The sequence below is a fragment of the Aulonocara stuartgranti genome (assembly GCF_965226115.1).
Source record: "Aulonocara stuartgranti genome assembly, chromosome: 2".
In the NCBI taxonomy this organism is placed as follows: domain Eukaryota; kingdom Metazoa; phylum Chordata; class Actinopteri; order Cichliformes; family Cichlidae; genus Aulonocara; species Aulonocara stuartgranti.
This window is the reverse complement of record NC_138940.1, coordinates 36,578,165-36,602,720: the sequence shown is the minus strand read 5'-3', so window position 1 is coordinate 36,602,720 and position 24,556 is coordinate 36,578,165. Positions and strand designations below refer to the sequence as shown.

The 24,556-nt window shown below is 40.8% G+C and overlaps 1 protein-coding gene across 5 annotated transcripts in view; it reads left to right on the top strand.

Moving 5' to 3' along the window:
- Window positions 1–24,556, top strand: part of xpnpep2 (X-prolyl aminopeptidase (aminopeptidase P) 2, membrane-bound) — a 127,824-nt gene that overhangs the window by 96,481 nt on the left and 6,787 nt on the right. For 3 of the 5 annotated variants that reach the window (XM_082553455.1, XM_082553454.1, XM_082553452.1), the window contains exons 3-15: window positions 8,328–11,248; window positions 11,890–11,951; window positions 12,390–12,500; window positions 12,593–12,656; window positions 13,253–13,357; window positions 14,920–15,006; window positions 15,174–15,317; window positions 17,515–17,616; window positions 19,558–19,639; window positions 19,807–20,008; window positions 22,190–22,279; window positions 22,436–22,545; window positions 22,719–22,796. In XM_082553455.1, the coding sequence (XP_082409581.1) occupies window positions 11,035–11,248; window positions 11,890–11,951; window positions 12,390–12,500; window positions 12,593–12,656; window positions 13,253–13,357; window positions 14,920–15,006; window positions 15,174–15,317; window positions 17,515–17,616; window positions 19,558–19,639; window positions 19,807–20,008; window positions 22,190–22,279; window positions 22,436–22,545; window positions 22,719–22,796 (1,451 nt within the window). In that variant the 5' untranslated portion in view covers window positions 8,328–11,034. The remainder of the gene's footprint in view (window positions 1–8,327; window positions 11,249–11,889; window positions 11,952–12,389; window positions 12,501–12,592; window positions 12,657–13,252; window positions 13,358–14,919; window positions 15,007–15,173; window positions 15,318–17,514; window positions 17,617–19,557; window positions 19,640–19,806; window positions 20,009–22,189; window positions 22,280–22,435; window positions 22,546–22,718; window positions 22,797–24,556) is intronic. The other 2 variants (XM_082553453.1, XM_082553456.1) reach the window with 2 other exon arrangements.

The following is a 24,556-nucleotide window of genomic DNA, read 5'->3' as shown; positions in this document are numbered from 1 at the left end:
TGAGAATGACAGCAACCCACTATGCAGAGCAGAGCTAGAAGAAAAATGTTCCCCTAAAAGAAATCCATGTACAGTTAATGCAAAAGTCTTTTACAGTTAATATGAATGCAAACAGCACATAGTTAACAGGCAACAAAGACTAATTCACTGTGCATATTAAGTGTACAAGAGAAACAAACTGCCAGGGCGTCAGCTTCAACAAGCGCTGTATCTTAATGATATCAAAGAGTAATCTCTGCAGATAACATTCAAAAAGTCATCACTTTGCCCCAGATACCAAATGCAGATGATCAAAGAAAACTTCTCTTTAGTGGGCCTGGAATCATTTAACAACACATGGCAATAATTGTTCTGTTTGTTCTGCCAGAATAGTTAAGCATGTTTTAGAAAACATCTGCAGTGATGGACAAAATATTATGGATATGGGTCATCCTCAAAAACATCTAAGATGATCTTGTTTTTTCCTATTTTCTATTATTTAAACAAATAGCAGAAATGACTCCATCCATACACTGACACATTCATTTATTCCTGGGGTCATAGAGGCATCAGAAGTGCAGAAATATCTTCTGCCTGTGCCCATTTTGGGGTTTTCTGGGTGGCACTGTGGTTCTCATCCAGGTTGGAGATTCCCCAAATTACCTGACCAGAAAGGCATCCAGGAGGCATCCTGTCACTCATGTAGGGCACTATCTCATTTTTCAGCAGAAATGTCCTGAAGGACCGCTGAGGGTCTCTGGACACAGCGCACTGCCCATCAACAGTTTACAGGGTTCGAATAAAAGTTGCATAACCATTTTTACTGCTTGTTCATCCACCTCTCTGTGTTTTCCCTGTGTTATCAAGATATTATGCAAGCTAAACAAGCTTTATGGGCAATACTAGGTTTTATTGACCCATAAGCAGATTGCTATTACAATGCACAGTGACAGATGACAGCCAAACAGCTTTAGCTCAATTTACTTCTGTAATGGAGGATACTTTGGACCAAGGTCAAAACAGGATAGAGGCTACATTGAAGTCATCATTAAAAAGTGTATAGTTACAAAACTAAAGAACCCGAGACTTTTGTGGCTTACTTGGCAGTACCAGATTCAACTATTAGCAGATTTTTTGCCAAGCCACAGCCCAGCTCTATATTACTTTAATTTACCTCAACCAGTAAGAGAACTAGGGTCATATTCAAACAGGGCTTCATTTACAGCTCATAAAAATGTCATTTTTAACGTTCCTGTTTTCCTGTTTTCATTTGTTACTTATGAAAATTCAGAACTTTACATGTTTATAAATTCATGATGTAATAGAAGAAAAGTCCTTTCAAACTTGTCACTCTCCTTTAGTCCATACAGTGCAGTCCTGAGACAACCGTGATTTCAGAAAGTGTTCATCTGCTGTAGATAGTATTTTAAGCCTGTGACGTCTTCTTTCTGTCCTCCACTTGTCCAGTTTCCTCAGATTTTTTAAGGATGCACTGCGCAACATGCAGAGATATGCCAGGTTTTCAGCTAATAGTCTTTGGATGTCGTCGTCCTTGTTTCTGAGTTTTTTGGTCTTCTGATATCTTTTTCTTTTATTATTAGGATTTATGTCCACTTCTTGATTTCTTTATTGGTCACAATTTGAATTTTAGTTTTGACTAGCCTTTGCCTTTGTCTTTGTTTAGTTACTTCCTGTTTTATTTTGGAGTCCTGATCAATGGTCATGACAGTTATGTAAAAGTTAAAAATTGACCTCACAGCCCGTTGTTTGTCAGTGGTGCAGCTGAAGTCAGCTGAAACTGAAGAAGTCACTTGGATGAGTGATGAAGTATTTCTTCCACTGAAAATGCTACATGTGGATTTTGGTTTTCTTTTGGACTTTAAATCAGTCAAAATAAAACATTTTTGTTTTTCAGTATTATCTATATATATATATCTATATAAAACACCCAGCACGCCCCTGCGGGCGGTTTATCCTTCGAGCTCGGGTCCTCTACCAGAGGCCTGGGAGCTTGAGGGTCCTGCAGTATCTTAGCTGTTCCCAGGACTGCGCTCTTCTGGACAGAGATCTCCGATGTTATTCCCGGGATCTGCTGGAGCCACTCGCCTAGCTTGGGAGTCACCGCACCTAGTGCTCCGATTACCACGGGGACCACCGTTACCTTCACCCTCCACATCCTCTCGAGCTCTTCTCTGAGCCCTTGGTATTTCTCCAGCTTCTCGTGTTCCTTCTTCCTGATATTGCTGTCATTCGGAACCGCTACATCGATCACTACGGCCACCTTCTTCTGTTTGTCTACCACCACTATGTCCGGTTGGTTAGCCACCACCATTTTGTCCGTCTGTATCTGGAAGTCCCACAGGATCTTAGCTCGGTCATTCTCCACCACCCTTGGGGGCATCTCCCATTTTGACCTCGGGACTTCCAGGTTGTACTCAGCACAGATGTTCCTGTACACTATGCCGGCCACTTGGTTATGGCGTTCCATGTATGCCTTGCCTGCTAGCATCTTGCACCCTGCTGTTATGTGCTGGATTGTCTCTGGGGCATCTTTACACAGCCTGCACCTGGGGTCTTGCCTGGAGTGATAGACCCCAGCCTCTATGGATCTTGTGCTCAGAGCTTGTTCTTGTGCTGCCATGATTAGTGCCTCTGTGCTGTCTTTCAGTCCAGCTTTGTCCAGCCACTGGTAGGATTTCTGGATATCAGCCACCTCCTCTATCTGCCGGTGGTACATACCGTGCAGGGGCCTGTCCTTCCATGATGGTTCCTCGTCTCCCTCCTCTTTCTTGGGTTTCTGCTGCCTGAGGTATTCACTGAGCACTCGGTCAGTTGGGGCCATCTTCCCAATGTATTCTTGGATGTTCCTTGTCTCATCCTGGACTGTGGTGCTGACACTCACCAGTCCCCGGCCCCCTTCCTTCCGCTTATCGTACAGCCTCAGGGTGCTGGACTTGGGGTGAAACCCTCCATGCATGGTAAGGAGCTTTCTTGTCTTTATGTCAGTGGCTTCTATCTCCTCCTTTGGCCAGCTTATTACCCCAGCAGGGTATCTGATCACGGGCAGGGCGTATGTGTTGATGGCCCGGATCTTGTTCTTACCATTCAGCTGACTCCTCAGGACTTGCCTGACCCTCTGCAGGTACTTGGTGGTTGCAGCCTTTCTAGCGGCCTCTTCATGGTTCCCATTTGCCTGCGGGATCCCCAGGTACTTGTAACTGTCCTCTATGTCTGCAATGTTGCCTGCTACTACGCAAGTAACCCCGGCGGAAGGGGCTACATGAATAGGATGAGGGACCTATGGATATATATATATATATATATATATATATATATATATATATATATATATATATATATTATAGCCTTGTCTAGTCTTGAGTCCTCACCTTGCCGTTCATGACATTAGGAATAACCTTGTTAGTATAAAACAGTGATTTCATGTCTGTCAAACTGGGTTATTCTTGTCATTTTTCATAGATTCAGCTGAAGAAATGGGAACAAACTATTTATTTTTCAACAGGCTTCTAGTAACAAAAGTGCCTAAAAGTACTATTTAAAATCAGTTCTTTGCTACATTGTCTGTTACATGTTGCACTAGTTATTCCTGAATGATTCATAGGTTAGTATTGAGTGGCTTAACATACAAAAACAAAATGGCAAAAAAAATAAAAAAACAACAGCTGCCAGATGCCAAAGAGCAAGGGACAAATTACCAGTCTGTAGCAAAAAGAAACACAACAAAAACATCAGTCTAAAAGTGGTCAGGTACAAGGACTGTACTGAGAATGAGAGTAAAAAAAAAACAGCTAATGTTCCAAGTAAAATTTTTAATAATCAAAACCACCAAAAAATAACAAGAAAGTCTGGCTCCGTGGAAGCAAAATATAAACGAAAAAGAGGGGTTGCTTAAGATCTTTCCCCAGTAGCAAATTACAAGTAAGTGTTTGCTCATTCTTGACATTGCCAGATGTTAAATGTGATACAGCTTTGCTGCAGGAAATAGAGGGCAGGGCAGGAATTTGTGGTAATGTTTCACTGTGGGCAAAAGTCTCTACAAAAATGACCCAGAAACACTAATGTGGAGCTGCTCAAGCCCTTCAGGCTGATCTCTGTCACGTCATTGTCAAAGTCAGTCGAGCTTATGTCATAATATTAAATGCAATAAATACATATCGTCCTCTGTCTTCCTCATATTACAATGAAAGATTCAGTTTTTGTGTTTTTTGTCAGTATGGGATGTTAAACAAGAGCTACACTGAGTGGTGTGTAATTTGATTGAAAAACCCTCACAAACATCCTTGAATACCAACTCAGGCTTTTACACTGATTATAATCAGACGGTTTTCATGGCTCTTCACTGGATCAGATAATAAGACGTCCAACCTAATTTCTGGGTCACACGATCTAAAAATACTAGACAAGATGCTTTGAGTGTGACATTTAATTGTAATAGAGTCGGAAAGACTCGTTTTTCACAATGGATTTAAAAAATACTGTCAATAGAAAATTGTACTTAGTAGTCAGTATAATCTTTTAATAATATAAGTTTATATATGGTAGTGATAGGATGTGCGATCCTTAATAGTCTGCAAAAGCTTTGCGTGCATTCCAGAGTGCTCTGGCGTTCACACCCAGACCAGCAGGTTAAGGGAAGTCGGTTATGGGGTCACACTCTGACACACACACACACACACATACAAGTACACCTCCACATTCCAATGTAAGGAACAAACGCCCACTAAAGTATAAATAAAGACCAGGGCAGTCTCAGAGTTGCGAGTCTCTGAGCCTCACTCTTGTGCGAGCGCTCTGGTGGCTGCCCTTGCTAGCAAGAAAACTGTGTGTTTCTCCTCTCTGATTCTCAGCTGAAGAAGTGTTTTAGAATACATCTCTTAATGTTGAAGTAGCACATAAGCAGCATTCATGCAATCCATGTTTATTGGCTTTAGTTTCATTTATTTTTTTAGCAGAGAAACTGCTTGTTGCTTTAGCCATGATGAGAACAAGACTGACTCACAAAACAAATATTTTCAACTTCCCTCCTACACTGTCGGCAGGTTTACATGAGTGTCTTTCACTGAAATATCTACACATTGGATGTATTTGTGTACACATTAAATGTTGTGCATGAATTATAATAATACATTTATTCATATAGCACCTTCAAAAACAGAGTTTGTTTGGCTATTTTGACGCACAAGCGAAAGCAGAAAATATCAACATAAAGCAAGATCACACTAAACAGCCAAGAAAGCCAATAATATATATACTGACCAGCCACTTTTCATTTGTTAAACCTGTAGTAAATGTCAAACCTAAATATCACCTATCTCAGTAAACGTAGGCATGCAGACATGTTCAAGACTAGCCTGCCAAAGAAATTGCTGATCTGCTGGGATTTGCCCTCACAACCAGAAACCATCGTTTACTGAGAATTATCCAGGGAGCAGCAGCTCTGTGGGTGATATTGCCTTGTTGATGTCAGAGGTCAGACATTGATGTTGTTTTGAGTTGATAGGAAGGCAACAATAAATTAAATAACTACTCATTACTATCAAGATTTGTAGAAGAGCATCTCTGAATGCACAACGCATTAAGCTTTGAAGCAGACAGGCTACAGCAGCAGAAGACCACACCAGCTGCCATCCCTGTCAACTGAGAACTAGAAACTGAGGCTATAATTTACACAGGTTCACCAAAATTGCAGAATAGAAGATGTTGCCTGACAGACGATTTTCTGCCACAGTCTTTGGTGGCATCAGTATTTGGCGTTCAGGTTGGTTTAATGGTGTAGGGGAAATTTTCTTGGAACACTTTGCACCATATCAGCTGAGTTTGCCTAATTCTGTTTTGCTGACCATGTAAGCCAATTTATCGCCAGAGTTTATGCATCTTCTGATGGGTGCCTTCAGCAGGATTACAAAGCTGTCATAGTCTGGGTCGTTGTGATGTTTGGAGTGTGTTTTTACCTGCCTCTGAGTCCAGATTGAGCTGGGTTCTCCTCTCTTTGGGGCAGAGCCAGCATCCAGCTCTTGCCAAACACACCTGTGCTCCATCAAGATGCAATTAAGCGCCTCCACTTGTCACCAGATTGTCTGCTACCTTCCAGTGGTAAAGTGACTCCCTGATGTTGTTGTTATCTTGATTTTTTTCAGCACTAAGCTTATTTTCCTGTTTTCAGTATACTCCGCCCAGGAATCAAAGTAACCCTGCTCTTCTGACCCCTAGTGAACCCCTGGTGCTTCTAATCCTTTTTTCTCAATGAAGTTCTTGTACAAAGTAAAGCGAGTCTGCATTTGAGTCCCGAATTTTGGTACAGCCAGCTCGGCCCCTGACAAAAGCTCAAAACTTCTGTTTTCCTGAACATCACAATGAGTTCATTGTACTGAAATGGCCTCAAGAGTCACAAGATCTCAATCCAATAGACCACCCACTGAATGTGGTGGAATGGGAGATTCATATCATGGATGTGCAGCCAACATATCTGCAGGAACAGTGTGATACTATCATTTCAACATGGAGCAACATCTCTGAGGAATGTTCCCATCACCCTGTCAAATGCATGCTGTGAAGAATTAAGGCAGTTCTGATGGTGAAATGAGGTCCCAGCTGATAAGGTGTAGTACTAACTTTATTACTGCATTAGGTAAACCTCCATCTAAGTGCTCATCAAGTTCAGGATCACAGGCTACACAAATGCAACAGTGCTGATCACTACACAGCTGTGTTGCCCTATTAAACCGTATACCTTCGACTCATCAAGCACAGCTTTGTAACCTTGGAGCAGCTAGCTATTCATTAAAATCACAGGAACCTTTGCTTTCATATTCTCTGATGTTCCAGCCTAAGAGACACTCTGTGATCCCTTTACATTACCCAGTGTTATATCATAGGCTTTTTCTTATTCCAGCACACTGTGCTCTGAATGTCTGTCAGGTTTTGAAGTCATGTTCAAAGCTAATGGATCCCAGAGCACCATAGAGGTGTTGCATCTCAAAAATATATTCACATCAGGTAGTTATAGTGTCAGTAAATCATGGCATTGGCTTGTTAAACAATCAGTAACAGTGGGCAGTGAAGCACTATGTTATTGCGTTGTGTACTGACTACCCCCATATCTCATGAATGCCAGAGTCCTTCTGTCAACATGACAATGACAATCCTTCCAAAGGTGTGGTAATTGTTGGATGGCCAAGAAACACACGATTTTAGTTTCTCATTCAGTGAGTCAATAACGGTTTGGTTTACAGCAGTATGTTTCTGATAAACAGTCCAATGTGTGTGCTTGTCTGTGTGTTAAACTATGCAAAAATAACAGAATTGGATTTGTTGACAACCCGAGGTGATAAAAAATGTTTAAAAAGACAATGTAAAGAAACCTTTCACTCTATCAAATGAATACATTACTTTCACACTGACAGCCTGTTGAAAAAAATATATCAGCCTTCCTCATCTTGAATAGCATGCACTTGAACCTGCTGCACAGCTGGTAGAAATGACAGTCATGCCATTATTAATGGGTTTGTCTACATTTCAGTGCTAAATTATTAGCAAATTGCACATATACAAACCAATGTGTGACCCAATGACTGGGTCATTTTAACACCCTCTGTTGCAGATTTATGAGTATGCTTGGGATCATTTTCCTGTTTAATGTCCTACTTCTAGGCAAGCTTTAGCTGCTGGAAAGATGACCTCAGATTTGAATACTTTGGTATACAGATCTGTTCATGGTCAACTCAGTGAATGCAAGGTGCTGAAGTAATGTGGCTGCAAAACAAGCCAATCTCCTCTCTCCTTGGTATGAAATGTTATTGCTTCGTCTGGTTTTCATCAAACATTCAAACATCTCCACTTTGGCCTTGTTTATCCAACAGACATTGTTCTAGAGGTCTTGTTGTTTATCCAGATGCAACTTTGCCATATTTATTTTAGACAGAAGAGGCTTTCTTCTGGCAAGTCCTTCCAAAAGGCATGTCCTTACTTTCTATGGAAGCATTAATGGTGTACTGAGCAGTAAAAACTTTCTTTCTAATTAAGGCAGAAAACAGTAATTCTGTCAGGATCAGAGGGAGCGTCTGGCTTCCACTGCCTTCCTGTGTCTACCTCTGACCGCCTTCTGGGCGGAGCCCTGTTCCCTCAACTGCCCTACTTACCTCTCATCCATTGGTGACAATCAGAAAGGCTGTATTTAAGACCAGCGCAGTCTTCTATTCTCCGCCAGTTTGTCAGCTAACTCGTGGTGGTTTTCATTGCTACTTGTTTTCGTGTTCATGCTCTGTACTTACCTTGATTTCCTTGTGCCTCCAGTTTCTTCGTGATATCACTGCTTTACTCCCCTGCAGCTCAATAACCTGGTCTCCTTGGCAAGATTCTCCACACCTCTCTGCAACCCACTCACTGGAATTAAAACTGCTTTTACCTGCTTGTCCCCCTGCCTGTCATCTCTTCTGTATTATGAGGAAAACAAGGTTGGAACAAGAGTCACTCACTCACCTCTCGAATGCTCACTCGGCTGCCCTCCTCAGAGCCTCACAACCTCCGCCTGCAAGCCTGCAGAATCAGTATTCCTCTCTCCTCCCTGCATTAACTCCTCACTCTCATAACCTGACCTAGCTCTCGCTGTTCCAGTGCCTCCCCGATAGAGACTCCCCACTATGTGCCCTCATCTTGCCATTTCTAATCTGTGTTCACAACAAAGCTTGTTTAAATCTTATCGGTGTTCCACTTGGTGTCTGTATTTGGATCCACATCCATGTACCGGCCTCCAGTGACAAATTCACAATGTAAACCCATTACGATGGCATTTTCTGTGGTCATGAAGTTTACTTCATCTTCTTACAGTCTGATTTTTTACTGAAACCACAGACGTTACCTTTGATGTCGATTCAAAACAATACAGGGTTAAGGCACTTCCAGAAACAGATGCTGCATCCATCTTTTATTCATGTATCCTGAACATATTTTAGTTTGTCCTAAAGACAGACCGGAGGGACACATGTGGCCAGGCTCTGTCCAAAGGAAACATCCTCTCGACTGCAAGACCCAAGAAAGTCAATGTGCTCAACCCCTAAAAAATAATCCCCCTTTCAATTTCAGCTTTTGTGCAGCTTCATCAAATGAAACGTATGTTAATTAGTGAGCTATCCAAGTGTTGATAGGTGAATTTAGTTGGTACCTTCATTTACAAACACACCATCTGTTTCCCTGTGGCTTTAATTTGATTATATTACATAACTCACAACAAGAAAGCCAATTTGTGTCTTTGCATAAATATCAAACTATCTCTTCAAAATGAAAATGAAATATTTAAAAAAAATTGAGAAGCTAGAAAGATATTCGAAGACAACCTAATGTATTGCTGCTGTAATTATTCTCCTCATACATTTCCCTGCTCCTTTTACCTTCCTCTTCTTCCTCCTCCTTTCAGCTAAGTGGTATTATCTGTTTGGCATGAGTTCAACGATTTAAGAATACCAAAGGGGTTTTTTTTGTTTGATTTTTATGGGAATCTCTGCAGAATTACAAGTAGTCTTGGTGTGCAGACACAAACACGACCGCATGTCTTTATTATCTGTCCTCAGATAAATACTGTCATGGTACGTCAGTCCTCGCCGGTCGATCTATTTTTGTTATGTTCTCTCCCAGTCCCCTGCTTCCTTCTATGTGGGTATGTGTGTGTGAGTGTGTGTGGCCTGTGTGCTGGTTTACAGGCAACACCAGGCCTAAGGAGTTCCCTCGCTGAAGCCAGCCATATCTTCCACCAATCAAGATTCACGAGCTGCAGCTGATGATCCTCGTCAGCAGTCTAACAGAGTGGCTGGACTTCAGTTGACGCTGGAGTGACATCGTCAGCACAGCCCCGGCTCTGAGGTGTCTTTATCCCTCGTCCTGGAGAAACGTTAATCTAATCGTCACATCTTGTTTTGTTAGGAACCTGGGAAAGAAAGTTTGGCGGGAGCAGAGCACACCTGTAAATATTGTGTGTGGGATTTCACCACATACCACTGACCAAGAGCACTGCACAGGAGTCAGGAGTAACCACGAACAGAGTCACGACTTTGGAACAGTTTGCTTTTCAAGTCTCACTGTTCTTTTCACTCTTTGTGGAAAAGAAAGTGTACAGACACTTTGTATATACTTGTATCGACTTCCGCTTACTAAACAAAATCACAGTTAAAAATAAGTACCCTCTGCCCTGTTGTCCTCAGCCTTGGAGTTACTGCAGGGGACACCATTTTCACCAAACTTGAGCTTTGCAACGCGTACCATCTGGTTGCTTACCATCTGGTTGCTTACCATCTGGTTGCGGAGGTTTTCCAGGCTCCGGTGAACGACATTTTGAGGGACTTCATGAATCACTTTGTTTTTGTTTACCTTGGCAACTTTCTGATGTTTCCGAAGACCCTGTCCGGTCATGAGAATCCTGTTTGCCTTGTTCTTCAGTGGCTACTAGAGAAACCTCTGTTTGTAAAAGGTGAGAAATGCAAGTTCCACATTTGTTGGTTTCATTGTAGAACAGGAGCAGCTCCGGGCGGAGATGGCCGAGATTAAGGCTGTGGTGGAGTGGCCCGAACCCCAGATTGCAGATTGAGTAACCACAAACTGAGCCACGACTTTTTTGAACTGTTTACTTTTTACCCTTCACTTCTCACTGTAAATAAATTCACTGCCTCTAACCAGGAAGTCCTGTGTTTGGGTCCTGTTCTTGCCTTCCACCTGACAAATACTCTCCAATCACACAGTCACAGAATATAAGCAGCTTTATCCATGTTGTTCAGTGTAAGACTGCTTCTCTCTTCTTATATACACAATAACAATATCAGTAGTGTTCAAAAATGCACAAAAGTGGGAATTTCTAACCCACAGCCACTGAATTACATCATAATACAATCAAAACTGTTGAGTCAGATGCAAGGGAAACAAAAAAAACCCCACAAAACAAACAGGTGGGTGTTTTTCATGGATGGATGCATATTTTTGGTCAGGAATTTTTCCAAGTACTAAGATTCACTTCCAGTGCCACCACACAGGATTCCTATCAGGGAGATAATGAGTGGTGACAGTGGAGGAGGAGAGAGAGGGAGAGAGAGAGAGAGGGCAGTAATGCTTTTACGAGCAACACCCCCACACACTTTCACACATACGCTGCATGCAACATCAGATCCTCAGCCACTCCGTGTGTGGATCTGTTTGCAAAGGGCTCGGAGTGTCAAGATGCCTTCTTTCAGCTGGCTGCTGGCTCTGTATCTTGCAGCACTAACAGGTAAAAAAAAGTTCCTCTTTATCCTCTTTGATTAGGATCTGCTCTCTGTGTGAAGACTTTTATTGAGCCACTGTGACGATCAATATTTCTCTTTGTTTACAGTACAGAAACTGTCAAGTGGCGAACAGCTCACATGTAGGAGCTGCTGTTATAGGGACAGTTACAGTCTGCATGTACATACACTGCATGATTTAAGCACTTAGACCATTTAAAGAAGACTTGCATTTAAAGAAGTATATGCATTCTCCTCTGTCTGTGCCGGGTGGTTTTACTTGTCTGTATTTCTTTGCACAAAATTTGACTGCATAAACTCTGCGGAGCGGTTTTTGATCAGCAGTAACTTGGACATGACAGAATGGAGTATCTTGATTGATTGCACTTCTCTTGCTGGATGAACTGTGGTTAATGGGATTGATATAAACTCTGTGTGTCCAGTCTGACTCTTGTCCTCAAAGCCTTGAGTCACTTTGGTCCCGCAGATTGCTGTGACCTTCAGATTGTCCGAATAGATTTGGTACAATAAGCCCCTTTTAAAGGGAAAGATTACTTTAGACTAATCCAAAAACGTGCCTGCATAGCTCAATTCAGTCACTTGTATCACTTTTCCAAGGTCTTTTACCTCTGTGTGCATGCAATTTCAGGAAACACTGATGGTGCTGTTGCACGAGAATCAACTGAGAGGAACTGCTCTTTGACCCCACCGGTAAGATTAGCTTGTCAACTGAATGTCTATATAAGGGGATACTGTTGATTTCTTTGCTAAAATTACACAAAGGAAGCTGAAAATAAAGCTGAAGTCAAAGATGTGACTGATCCATATGGAGGAGTAGAGGCAGGCTGAATAACAGACCAAACCAGGGTCCAAAATATCTGGAAGCTTGTTTTTCACACCAATAACAATTGAACAAATGATTTTACTCAGCAAAAACTAAACATCAACTTAAACACTAACTAAAACTTCCAATCCCAGAGATCAGGACATGTTGCATGAGATTTGTGCACGTAGTTAATGATTGCAGCACATGGACTGCAGTTAATGATTATGGAGGGAAATACAGAGATGGATGAATCAGCAGCTCCTCGAGTTTTTATTCAATCTGAAGATTTTTACTCTTGCTGTGTGTGTGTGTGTGTTTTGTAGTACCTCCCCAGCACAGCAGTAAACACCTCTCTCCAGCTGGAGGAGCTACGAGTGCAAATGCGTGCCATGAATATTTCTGCCTACATTATCCCTGCCACCGATGCTCACCTGGTACACATGCTGTCCATCATAATTATGTCATCTGAGATTAAAGCTCGTGTGTGTTTGTTGTGTTTGAGTTTGTGTATGCTTTTTTCCATTAGAGTGAATACATTGCACCACGTGACGCCAGGTTGGCCTTCATGACTGGTTTCACTGGTTCTGCAGGTACAATCCTTTTCTGTCTCGTCCTCCTCCTCCCCATGACTCACTCCCGACATCTTCGGTCACACAGCTCCTCTGCTTTCATCCCACATCCTCGCCATACATCTCGCTCCTCATTCATTTGTTTTCCCTGCTTTCACTTGCTGCACGACAGCATGTCCTCAAATGTAGGCACTCGCCCTCGCAGTGGAACTTCCCTATGAAATGATGAGCTCTGTTTTCACGCTTTAACTGTGAAAGAATAAGAAAGCAGATGACAGTTCAGTAGAGCGCTGATTACACTCCATCAAACCTATGTGAAACTCTATTATGAGAAGCCATATTGTCTGGGTTTTTATTAAGATTCATTGATGGGTATTTGTGATGTGAGGGTGCAACAGTGGAATGATAATGTAAACCCTGATTATATATCCGCACCACATTACCGGACTGTTATCACTGTTTCTTGCTCACCCTCTCATTCAATCACACATACATCTTTTAAATTCAGATTAGCTGTCCAGTCACACACTGAGTCAACTCTGACATTTATAGTCATTTGTAATTCACTGTTGCTGCTGCCCTCTCTATAACGCAGCTGTTTTCCTGCCTCTCCTCAGGCACTGCTGTAGTTACCCTGAACAAGGCCGCTCTGTGGACAGATAGCCGCTACTGGGTTCAAGCTGAGAGACAGATGGACTGCAACTGGGAGCTGGAAAAAGATGGTAGGAGTGGTCCTATTTTGCTTACTTGTTATGACAACACAGCAACCATTCGATTCCACTTAAATGTTTCCTTTTTTAAAAACCATTATAGCAGATTTAATATCAATAAACATCGCTCATTAACAAAAATCTTTAACACCGAAGCAAAAATTAAGACACTCCAACTAATGGGACTTATTACTTTTTTTTATAGCTTTTCATGACAGCCAATGTCATTCAAGGATTGCAGAAAAAAGAGGCCTGTAAAGGGCCACATACACTCACCCACCACCAGCCACTTCATTAGGTACATCTGTTCATCAGTGCGTTAATGAAAATATCTAGTCATCCAATAACATGACACCATTGGCTTTAATCACCCAAGCATGGTCAAGACAACTTGATTCAAGTGACATTGAGTGTGGCATCGTTGTTGGTATCAGACAGGCTTGTGTTGGTATTTCAGAAAGTCCTGATCACACCAAACACATCAAAGCTTGAAGCAGATGAACTATAGTAGCAAAAGATCACGCCAGCTGTTCACGCCTATGATCTGAGAACAAGAGACTGAGGCTCAGCAATTTACACCAGCTTCACAAAATTGGACAATGGATGATTGGAAAAATCTCTGTTGGTTTGCTGAGTCTCAACTTCTGCTAAGACATTCAGATGAATTGTTGTATCTGTTTCTCATATTACTTCTTTTCTTAAAAGGCTATGGTGGGGTTATGTGATATCTTCCTCTACTGCTGTGTATATGATACACATAATAAATATACTTACATTACAGCCATGTATGTATTAATCCACAGCTGCAAGTGCTCAGGATTTGCATTCCTGGTCGGGGAAACATTTGCTGAAACAGTTTTAGGAAATTACTGAGCAACAAATGCTTCTTAGGCTGCAACACAGAGAGAGGTAGGGGAGGCTGAAAAGTACTGTCAGGCAAATACGGGAAAACACATTAAATGCATGGCTCTGAATGTTGATCTGACCTCTGCTCTTCAGATAAGCAGCTTTAAAATTCAAATTCAGGAAGGATTTGCTAATATTAAGTATTACAATGAAAGGAGTTTATTCTTTACAGGAAAAAATCAGAAAACAATTCCTGCAGAGGTTCAAAGTTCAGGTGGGATTAAAAAAAAACAGCAACAAAAAAACCCAACAGCTGCAAAAACTGACCACTTTTTAGTGGGGTATTTCCAAATATCTGACTTGCATAGGCCCATCCACTGTTGCAAATGCTGTTAACCACATAATTCAATTGCACTGCAATAACTTAAGAGTGTTTTAAACATCATCATCAAGTCAAGTGAGCTTTCTAGATGGACCTTCACCCCAAAGAACCCCTTCTAACACCGACATTGAACCAGTTCGATTGGTCAAAGTTTGCTTTCAATGTTACAATGTATCATTTCATTGATAGAAACTGTATTTTCTGATTAACATTATTTGTGCTCATTTTATTTTATATTCTTTTATAAACCCAAAAGTTGGTTTTAAAATTGCTACAATGTTTTCCACCTTCTGCATCATTTTCTCAAATAACCTGACTGCGGTCTGTCATGTGTGATGCTCTGTAGTGTCCATCAGCAGTGTGGCAGAGTGGCTTATCTCAGAAGTGCCAAAGGGTGACGAGATCGGCTTTGATCCCTTCCTCTTCTCTCTCAGTGAGTCTCACGTTTCTTCCCCACCTGTCAGTCTGGCTTAACATCAATAAAGTGCTCACCTAAGTAGATGGGAAAATTATTGACAAAGCCTCCAGACGCCATGCAGACTGTTTACTTGTGATTGATTCGGTTCAGCGTGTGTAATCATCTGCAGTTTCCTCCATTAGAAACGCAGGGAGACTACAACATCAATCTGGACTCGAGCGATCGCAGCCTCAAGTCCATCACAGAGAACCTGGTCGACAAAGTGTGGAAGGAAAGACCGTCGGTCCCGCCTGACAACCTCACCCGCCTGCCTGACCGAGTCATACGTAGGTTTCCTTTATGTGAACGTGTGTTTACGATTGTACTGAGCACACATCTTTCAGTCTGTTGGTCTACCTGTGTGTGGTCCTTTTTATCTGTGTGCTGATAAATACCTGCAAACTGGACAGAGTGCAATAAGCCGCTCGCAAAACAGAGCCATAAATAGCATGTCGATGGTTTTACAATAGGCTGATGGATCAAATGCCAACTTAGACTGGATGAGCATATTGTCCAGTTTATGGTCAGAATAGGCACATTGAATAAATGGAGAGCACCATAAACCTAATGGACTGTATGTGACTACAAGCTGCACAAAAAAGAAATCCATATAGCATGCAAATATTGTCTCATAGTTTAGACATGAAAGCTCGTTCTTCTGCTTGGCTAACTGTCTGGAAGAAGTCCATTAAGTAATGAGAAGCTTGCACGTCAGAGTAAAGGACCTATTTACTAGAAAGGCCTTGGAGTAGCCAAAGCATTATATTTGAAAGATCCATCAATCCATTTTCTTCCGTATTTCCAGCTTAGCATCACGGTTGAGCTGGAGGCATTCCCACCTGTCATAGGGTATGATGAGGGGTACACCCTGAACTGATCACCAATCTATCGCAAGATTAACAAATAGAGACAGGTGCTGCTGATCTACAATTCTAGTAAAACATTTAAGAGCTACAAGTGGAGCACTGAAAGCAATTTATTGATTTAAGATCATAGTAGTTAGTTGCTATAGGAAATAAAGTGAAGTTTTATGTCTGAAAAGCACAGAATACCTCATAAACCTTTGCTTTTGAGATCTGTTTAGAGTTACCAAAGATGCTGTTTCGCCATGAGACTGGTTACGCCCACAGATGGGTCACAATGTGTTGGATGCAACCCCATCAGTGGTATTCGGCCTAGATTCCGCAAGGTTTTGAAAAGACCAATAAGCCCCTGGATGATTTTGTAAAGAGAAATTGTCTACTTCTTCTAAACAGTGGAAACTGTTTGGATGGGATAGGATTTTTTTTTCTCCCCATTCAGTGATTCAGTTTGTGTTGCTGTACCCTGGTTTAGTGCATCTGCATTTGTCCTTATTGACTTTGTCCAGCTCTCCACAAATTTCTCACCTTTCTGTGTAAGTCATTTCAAATGCTGTGCAAAGTAGACTTGAATTTCTGACAGAATTTCAGTAAGTTAGCAGGTCTTTTACGTCTGTTAACAAGACATTTTTGTCACTTACAAGCAGCGGAAGGAACTGCAAAAACAACTCTGGCATGCCATTAACTTCCTAATAGAGAAGGTGATCTGGTTAGCTGTTAGGTTTATATGGTTGATTGTCATTTATGCTTAGAAATATTCACTCATATATGCTTGGTTTTATTATCGATTGCATAATAATGGAGGTTTGATCCGTAGTAGTCTGTGGAGACTCTGTGCGCCTCCCAGAGCACTCTGGCATGCACACACAACTTAAGGTCAGGAGAAAGGTTATATCTTCTCTTACTGATTTATGGTATAGCAAACACAAGTATATCTGTTTTAGTCTAAGTGCCTTTTGTTTAGATGAACTGCTGGACTTCCAGACCAGCAGGATTAGGGAAGTCGTTTATGTGGTCACATCTTGACCCCCCCCCCCCCCCACACACACACACACACAGATTAAATTCTCATAGTAATAAACACCCAGATATTTACTGTGTGAACGAGCAGTGTGACGATAATCTGTATTGATTGTTTGACCTAAAAATGAAATACTGTTAAACTGTTAATAATCAAGAGTTGTGGTTAAAGACGTTCTGTTCGAACTATTTTGGCATTATTTGCTAATAATAACATTTGTTTTGTTTAAACCACATTATTTGTGAAGTGAAAATGTTAGAATCCCAGTATGAACAATTAAGTGTTGTTTTTCTTCACATGCCCTACTCTCTACAAACTCACTTTGAGCAAAAAGCACTCAGACAAGTCCAAGTTAAAATTGTAGCAAGCAAGTGCTTTCTATATAACATTCAAACATATTCCTACTCCAGTGGATGCATCAGAGAGCGACGTGGGCTTAGTATCTTCTAGATTGAACCATCTACCTTCCAATTAGCAAACGGCCTGCTCTACCTCCTGAGCTACAGCCACTCTTCGAGGATGGACAAAAGCACACTGTACGACAAATTAGCATCAAATGTGTCTCATTGGATGCAAATGAAAATTAAATATGTATATTTGTAGAGAGGACCTGGCAGGAGAAAGTGGAGCACATACGAACTCAGATGGGGGACAATCCATACAAGCCCACAGGCCTCCTGCTTTCAGCGCTGGATGAAACGGCTTGTAAGTAACTGCAATCTTATATATCTTATAATGCCGTTCAGAAATGCCTTAGTTAATTGTGGTGCATATTTATATTGAGCTACAACTGGATCACTGAGAAAAGCACCTGAGACATATCCTGCTCTAATGTATTCATTGCAGGTCTTAGACGCTCTTCACCACCACGAGGGCAGAATTTAAATTCCCCCCATTTGATTCAAGCTTATTTGAATGTCCAGAACTACATTCCCCTATTCAGCATGACAAGAAGGAAATATCAGTTCATTTTAAAGTCCCCCTGAATAGCTTTCCTTATTGCTCTTTTACTTGCCCAACATCCTGTCCCGACAAGCTACTCAGCTGCTGCATATAAATTAACCTGAAAATGTCTCAGATCTGTTTTAGATGTGTTTGTGGTCCTAACTGTTCAGTACCAGTAACAACATGCTGCCTACCAGTGACTTGCAGCTGCACTGCATATTTGTTTGCTTCAGGCCTTGTTTTCTACAGTGTAACAGCACAGCAGTCAGTAGAAAACTGACTTTTTTTTCTCATTTCTAATTAATTAATTTCTTTAATTTAAAAACCTATGAAACACTACTAATATCGTGATTAAAATAAGGGTTCACTAAAGATGATTTGATTGCATTTTAAGTAATATCCTTACCTTTAGAGGATCTACAAATATTAAAAAAGACACATAGCAAGGATACCTTTGTCTAAAAGTATTCAAATAAATAATAAATAATAATAAATAATTACTATAATAATAAATAATTACTGTTGCTAAATAAATGTATTTGTTTTTCTGTCACATTCGTAGACTCTAAAAAAGCTTTTTTCACTTCCATTAATGTTCTTAAAGTATTGCTAAAGTACAATAGTTTATTTTAGCAGTTTTTGTGTTTTAAATACTTAATCTTCCCGTATGAACTAATGGTGAAGAAGTTTTAAGTTCTAAGAAGTTTTAACTTGTCGGTGTATTGGGCTGATCAGATATCAACTGAAGTTAAACTAGGGCCAGGGCCTGTCTTTCACGTCATGCATGTACCAATATGAAGCAAGTCAGTGTAACCTTTATTGGATGGACAACCAGCCAAGTAATCCATCCATTAGGGCTGGGTGATATGACCACAAATCACTCAATGTACTGGCAGACCATTGGGATCTCAGGTAGCATGTCTACTTGCAGAGAGCACCTATTGCCTGATGGAGGCAGTGTCGAAAGTAAGCCGGCAACACGTTTTTGATTCTGGAGAACTCCAGTGTGGCTCTCTTTCCTGTTTCAATGGACACAAGCACAATAAAATACAGATGAGCTATTTTTGCCACTTGTTTCTCAATTATGACCCAAAATGAGTGACTGAGCACAAAACCTCATCAGGAGAGTCAGCTATCGCCCCCTGCTGGCAATCAAAAGAATGCAGTTTTAAGGTACATAAACTTTATTTTCCATCTTCCGATCTGGAAGCCATGTCCATCTTTTATACTGTCTAAAGCTACCACTGGGTACAAAATCTTCACCCCACTAATGAACATGTTAACTTTAAAGAAAGTAATTGCAAAAAAAGAATCCTTTAAGATAAAGAATATTAGGATTAAAAAAGAAATCACTTAGAAACGTATTCAAACAATTTCTCTATATGTCAGCCTAAAATCACTCCTCCAGCTCCATCACTCCACACAGGTTAAATGATGTGATTGAATCGGAAATAAGCAAGATTTCTGCAGACTGAATTATACAAAGGCAGTCTACCCACAAACCAACACAGGAAGGGTACCATTCGGAAGACTGTTCGTGACTCCGACTTGAATTAGAGCCTGTTTTGAAATAGCAGCTACACAGAGAGAGTCGCGTAAGTCTCACAATAGATGCAAAGAGCGCTTCATGGCCCAAATTGATCCCAGTGAGGAAATAAATGAACTTGCTGACAGTGAGATGTTTTCTTTGTTTGTTTTTAGGGCTTTTCAACATGCGTGGCAATGACATCCCGTACAACCCTTTCTTCTACTCCTACACTCTACTCACAATGGATGAGATCTGGTAGGTTCATTTTTTTAGACACTACACTTCACCGAATAAAAATCGTTTTGTATTTCCTTATTTCCTATAATTCCCATCACAAATACCAGCTGCAAACCTATTATCAGTGGTTTATATATTATGTAAAAGGATATGCAGTATTTATTTCCCTTCACGTCATGTAACAGGCTCTTTCTCCACGTGGAGCGGGTGACTGAAGAGTTGAAGGTGTACTTGAATGCCTCTTGTGAAGGGGCCCTCTGTGTGCAGCTAAAAGGTTATGATACCATCCTCGATCATCTGAAGAACTATGTGACCAGGCCTGGGGTTAAGGTGTGGATCGGTACAGAGTACACAAACTACGCTCTTTATGAGGTCATTACACCACAGGTATGCAGACCTTTTATTTCCTTTTATGTGTTGCACAGCATAATTATGCCCACCGTGATAGTTTTTTATTTATTTATTTTTTATGTCTAACAATCTGTTTGCACTGCTGTTCTCGATGGAAGAGCTGTTGTAAATTATAAAGCTGCACTAATCAATTCTTTGGATCAAATGACTGTTTGTCTAATGTGTAATATACTGAAGAGAACACAGATTCATATTTTCCCAGTAAAACTGTAAAAAATAAACTAATGCATCTATTTTATTTTTTTTTTTTTGTCTGCCTACACTTATGGTGTCAAGGGCTCAAACCTGTCACAGCTCAGATAGGATGATAGTCTGTGACAGGGCTCCTTCTAAATTTACAGTGTGCTTAACTGAAAATATTGGACAGATGACCTATAAAATAAAACTGCAAAGGTTTATTGCTTTATGCTCATTGTAAAGTTGATGGCCACAGACTTCAAGCTTTAAAAAGTTGAGGAAGGACTAGCACTTCCTGAGCTATGAGAAAGATAATGCTGCAGACATAGTGTCTAGTTTTCACACACAATGTGTTAGTGCGCACTCTTTGATGGATGATCATTTGAGCTCCTTCCCAGGACAGCTCCAGCCACTCTCACACTCTCAGCCATCTCAGACTCCTTTCCACACACCAGCGCACTACTGCGTAAAATATCCTCCTGAGAACCGAGGGGGAAATAAATCTTCCCATTGACGTTTTTTGTGATTTCTTTTCTCTTTGGAGCTAAAAGAGGCCACCCAAGAGGCCAACACATGCGATATCAATGGAAAGCCCAGGATGTCCTCTATTTAATACATCGGGACTTGGTAGAGTAGCTCAAATAAATCAAAAGATACAGACTAAAAACAAATATCCATGTTCTCATGACAATGACAATAAAGTTTCTGATTCTGATTCTGATTCTGATAGATGAATGGGCTTGTTCTCAGGACCTGATTAGATCATTGCTGTCAGCTGTCCTCACCTGGCACTGCCAGAGCCACGAACCACTTCCCGCCACCACGTAGCAAAATTGAATTAACCCAGGGAGCCGTATGGCTTAACCTACAGCCCCCCTCACGAATTAGAAAGGAAGTCAGCTCCAGCAATCTGCACCTCCCAACCTATGGACCACTACTAGGTGGTTACTAGCAGTTAATCCAAGCATTGGCATCTTTCATGTTATGAAACCACTGCAGTGGGGCGTGGAATGAGCAGAGGGTGAATGGGCATCCCAGGAGGTAATAACGAACAGAGTCAACCCCCCATTGGATTGCCAGGCACTCTTTTTTGGGGGTTGATGCCAATATATTCAAGTGGGACTTCTGTTAACAATGAGAGGCACAAAAGGCTTCCTTGTTTAAAAACTTTTGGAAAAGCAAAAAATACGTCTTTAGGGGGGAAAGAGGCACAAAGGGCACTGACATGCGAGTGCTGTGGCCTCGAACATGTTAAGCAAGAATTATTTGTCATGTTATTTGCATTGGCTGCATGGGCTGTGGGTCTGACATGGAGCGTTGGAGTAGTTGGTTGCCAGTGTAGCACTTCCTGGGCTATGGGAAACCCTATCAGAACACGACACACAAAGTGTTTGCTTTATTGCGAACACTTTGATAGGTGATCACATTTGAGCTCTTTCCCTGGACCGCTCGAACCACTCTGCTGCTACCTCAAACTAATGTGGCAAAGGGTGAAGGCAGGATCCTATCCTTAAATTTAGTGACTCAGGAGCCATCAGAACAGTGACAACCACTTCCTTCGTCAGTCACGGACATACTTGAACTCCATCGCTTGGAGCAACCAGTTCCTGACCCTAGAGTAAGCCACTCCACCCTTTTCCAATTGAGAACCATGACTTCAGACTAGGAGGTGCCAATTATCATTCCAGCCATGTCACACACAGCTGCAAACCGGGCCTTCACAGATGTGAAAAATAACTATTCTCTGTGCAGTAACGCCCCCCTGATATCACATATCACTATGAAGATCCCCATGTTCTTTAGTCAGACCATGTGGATTACATGATTTGAAAAAATGACTGGTCAGGCTGAGTTTAAGTACCCCTGGGTCTTGTTTCCACCTTTTTAAACAAGGCCTTTCTACTAATAAATATGTAGAATTTTACAAAATGGGTAATAAAAAATAATAATTAATAATCATTATTTTTTTGCATCATGTAGGACAAACTATTGACAAGTTCCTACTCTCCCGTGCTGACGACAAAAGCTGTGAAAGATGAGACTGAGCAGCAGATTTTACGGGATGCTCACGTATGTCATCCACTCAGACACGCATAATGCCTCCAAAGGAGATACTGAGTAAACATACATCTGAGTAAATGCATTACCCCATTCAAAGGTGCCTTTCAACATGCCATATGCATTTTTAATCTGCATCATTTTCATTGTCACGGTGACTCTGTGCAGGTGAGGGATGCCATTGCTGTTATCCAGTTCCTGATGTGGCTGGAAAAGACCGTGCCAGAGGGGAATGCGACTGAACTGACCGCTGCAGAATACGTCGACAAGTGCCGCAGGTGGGTGGGAACAGGGACGGCTGACATGAAGTATTTGAAGCCAACTATTTAATTTGAAAGTGTAAAGTTTAAAGGAGTTGTTACACATGAAAGATGAGAAATTTTAGAAATTATGAAACTCAAACTCAAATTTGTAACAGTATAATTAAAGAATTATGTGAACGTCATTCCAGCAAACAGAAGGACAGCAGAGGCCCAAGCTTTGCCACCATTTCTGCAAGTGGACCTAATGCTGCTCTTGCCCATTACAGGTGAGATTAATTTTCATCCCGACATCTTTATACTCATTTTTGCATTTTTAAGGATGCATTCAAAGAAGATTACAGTAAACTATCATGCTGGATGCCAAAAATGACCTAAATGTTTGCTGAATCTTTTTAAATCATTGTGAGGTGCTCAGATATTCAAGATTTCATTGGTGCACTTTTTTTTTAATGGATTATAAGATAAAAAATCAATCGGAATTCAAGTGTAGGCTTTTCCATTATGACCCAAGATGTTCAAACCAAAAAAAAGAACACAAACTAAACAACAAGGTCCTTAAAAAGCATAAAAGTTTAAGGTTAAAAAAGTAACAGAAGATTTAATTATAGGTCCCTTTAGGACCTTATATGATTGCGTAACCCTGACATTACGCATCTGGATTTGTAATTGTCTATAGTTCCACAACAAGGCAGCATTGTAACATTTTTGTGGTATCATTAACTTGTTGCCGCTTTTGTTGGTGGTTGTGGTGTACTCGCAGCAGTCTTAACCTTCTTAAATATTTCACAACCAACATGACTTTTCCAAGGCATTTATTAAATGAATATTGTACCTTATTATTTTTGCATGATGTTCTGTAGTTCTCAAAGCTGTAAAAATAGGATAACATTACTGGATTTAAAAAAAAAAAGAAGGGGAGAAAAAAAACACTTAAAGCCAAAACAGGAACTTGTTTTTGCTGGCATGCTAAATCTCTGGTAGAATATCCTAAATATACATCCAAAATCTTCTTTTTGCATGTTTTTTGACGGGATCTTTTTACTCCTAAAAGAACTACTTAGTTTTCCCAAATATACTGAAAGCTGGTTGAGCTAAGATTGTCACAAACTCAAGAAACACGTTTCCTGGAAACAGTCATGCAGAATCATCACCTTTCATTTTACAGCTCCTACAAATTATTTATAAACGTCCTCAGCTCACATGTCACATACTCGAGTTCTGATAATGCGTTCAGTTATATAAGGTGCCAGTCTACAATAACCATCATCTCAAGCCCCACCCCCCGAATGTTATAATATTATAGAGAGAAACCTCTACAGTCAGATGATATGAAAAACAGCAAAGCATTTTGTAGTAAACTGTGGCTTTATAATTTTAATTCAGTGTTTTGTTTAGTTTTTTTTAAGGGTCAAGTACAGGAAAAACACTGTCACAGAAGCTGATTCAGATTCACTGTACTGTGGGCAAGTCCCTTGATGGTGATGGTGATTGATTCGTAGTGTTAGACTGTTTGCAAGTCAAGCAGAATGAGCGGTTTTGTTAATCATGAATTAAAAAATAAATAATAAATAAAACTAGACTTAAACCAAATGACAGATTGTATCCAAGTAAGCCTAAACCTGCTCAACCACTGTGCATTGAAAAGTCTTGCTTTTTAAAACTGATATTGATGTTTGATTTGTATTGATGTTAAAAAGGGACTGAGTGTAGCACTTTTCAGTTTATGGGGAAATCTGGAGTAATAGTACAGTATGAGTAATTACACCAGAATACTGCCTCAGATCTTCCTGGAACAAGACTAACTGAATGAGGCTTGTATGCAGAAACTGAAAAAATGTTGGAGTGCTTAGACTGAACACGCAAACACATTCAATACACTCATTTTTGTTTTTTTGCATTCAGACTGACATCAAAAGATGAGTCACTGTACTATGTGGACAGAATACCTGTACTTTACACCTGTCTGTGGGAAGTTTTGCCCATTTATCCACAAAAGTATCTTTGAGGTCCTGGCTCACAATTGCCA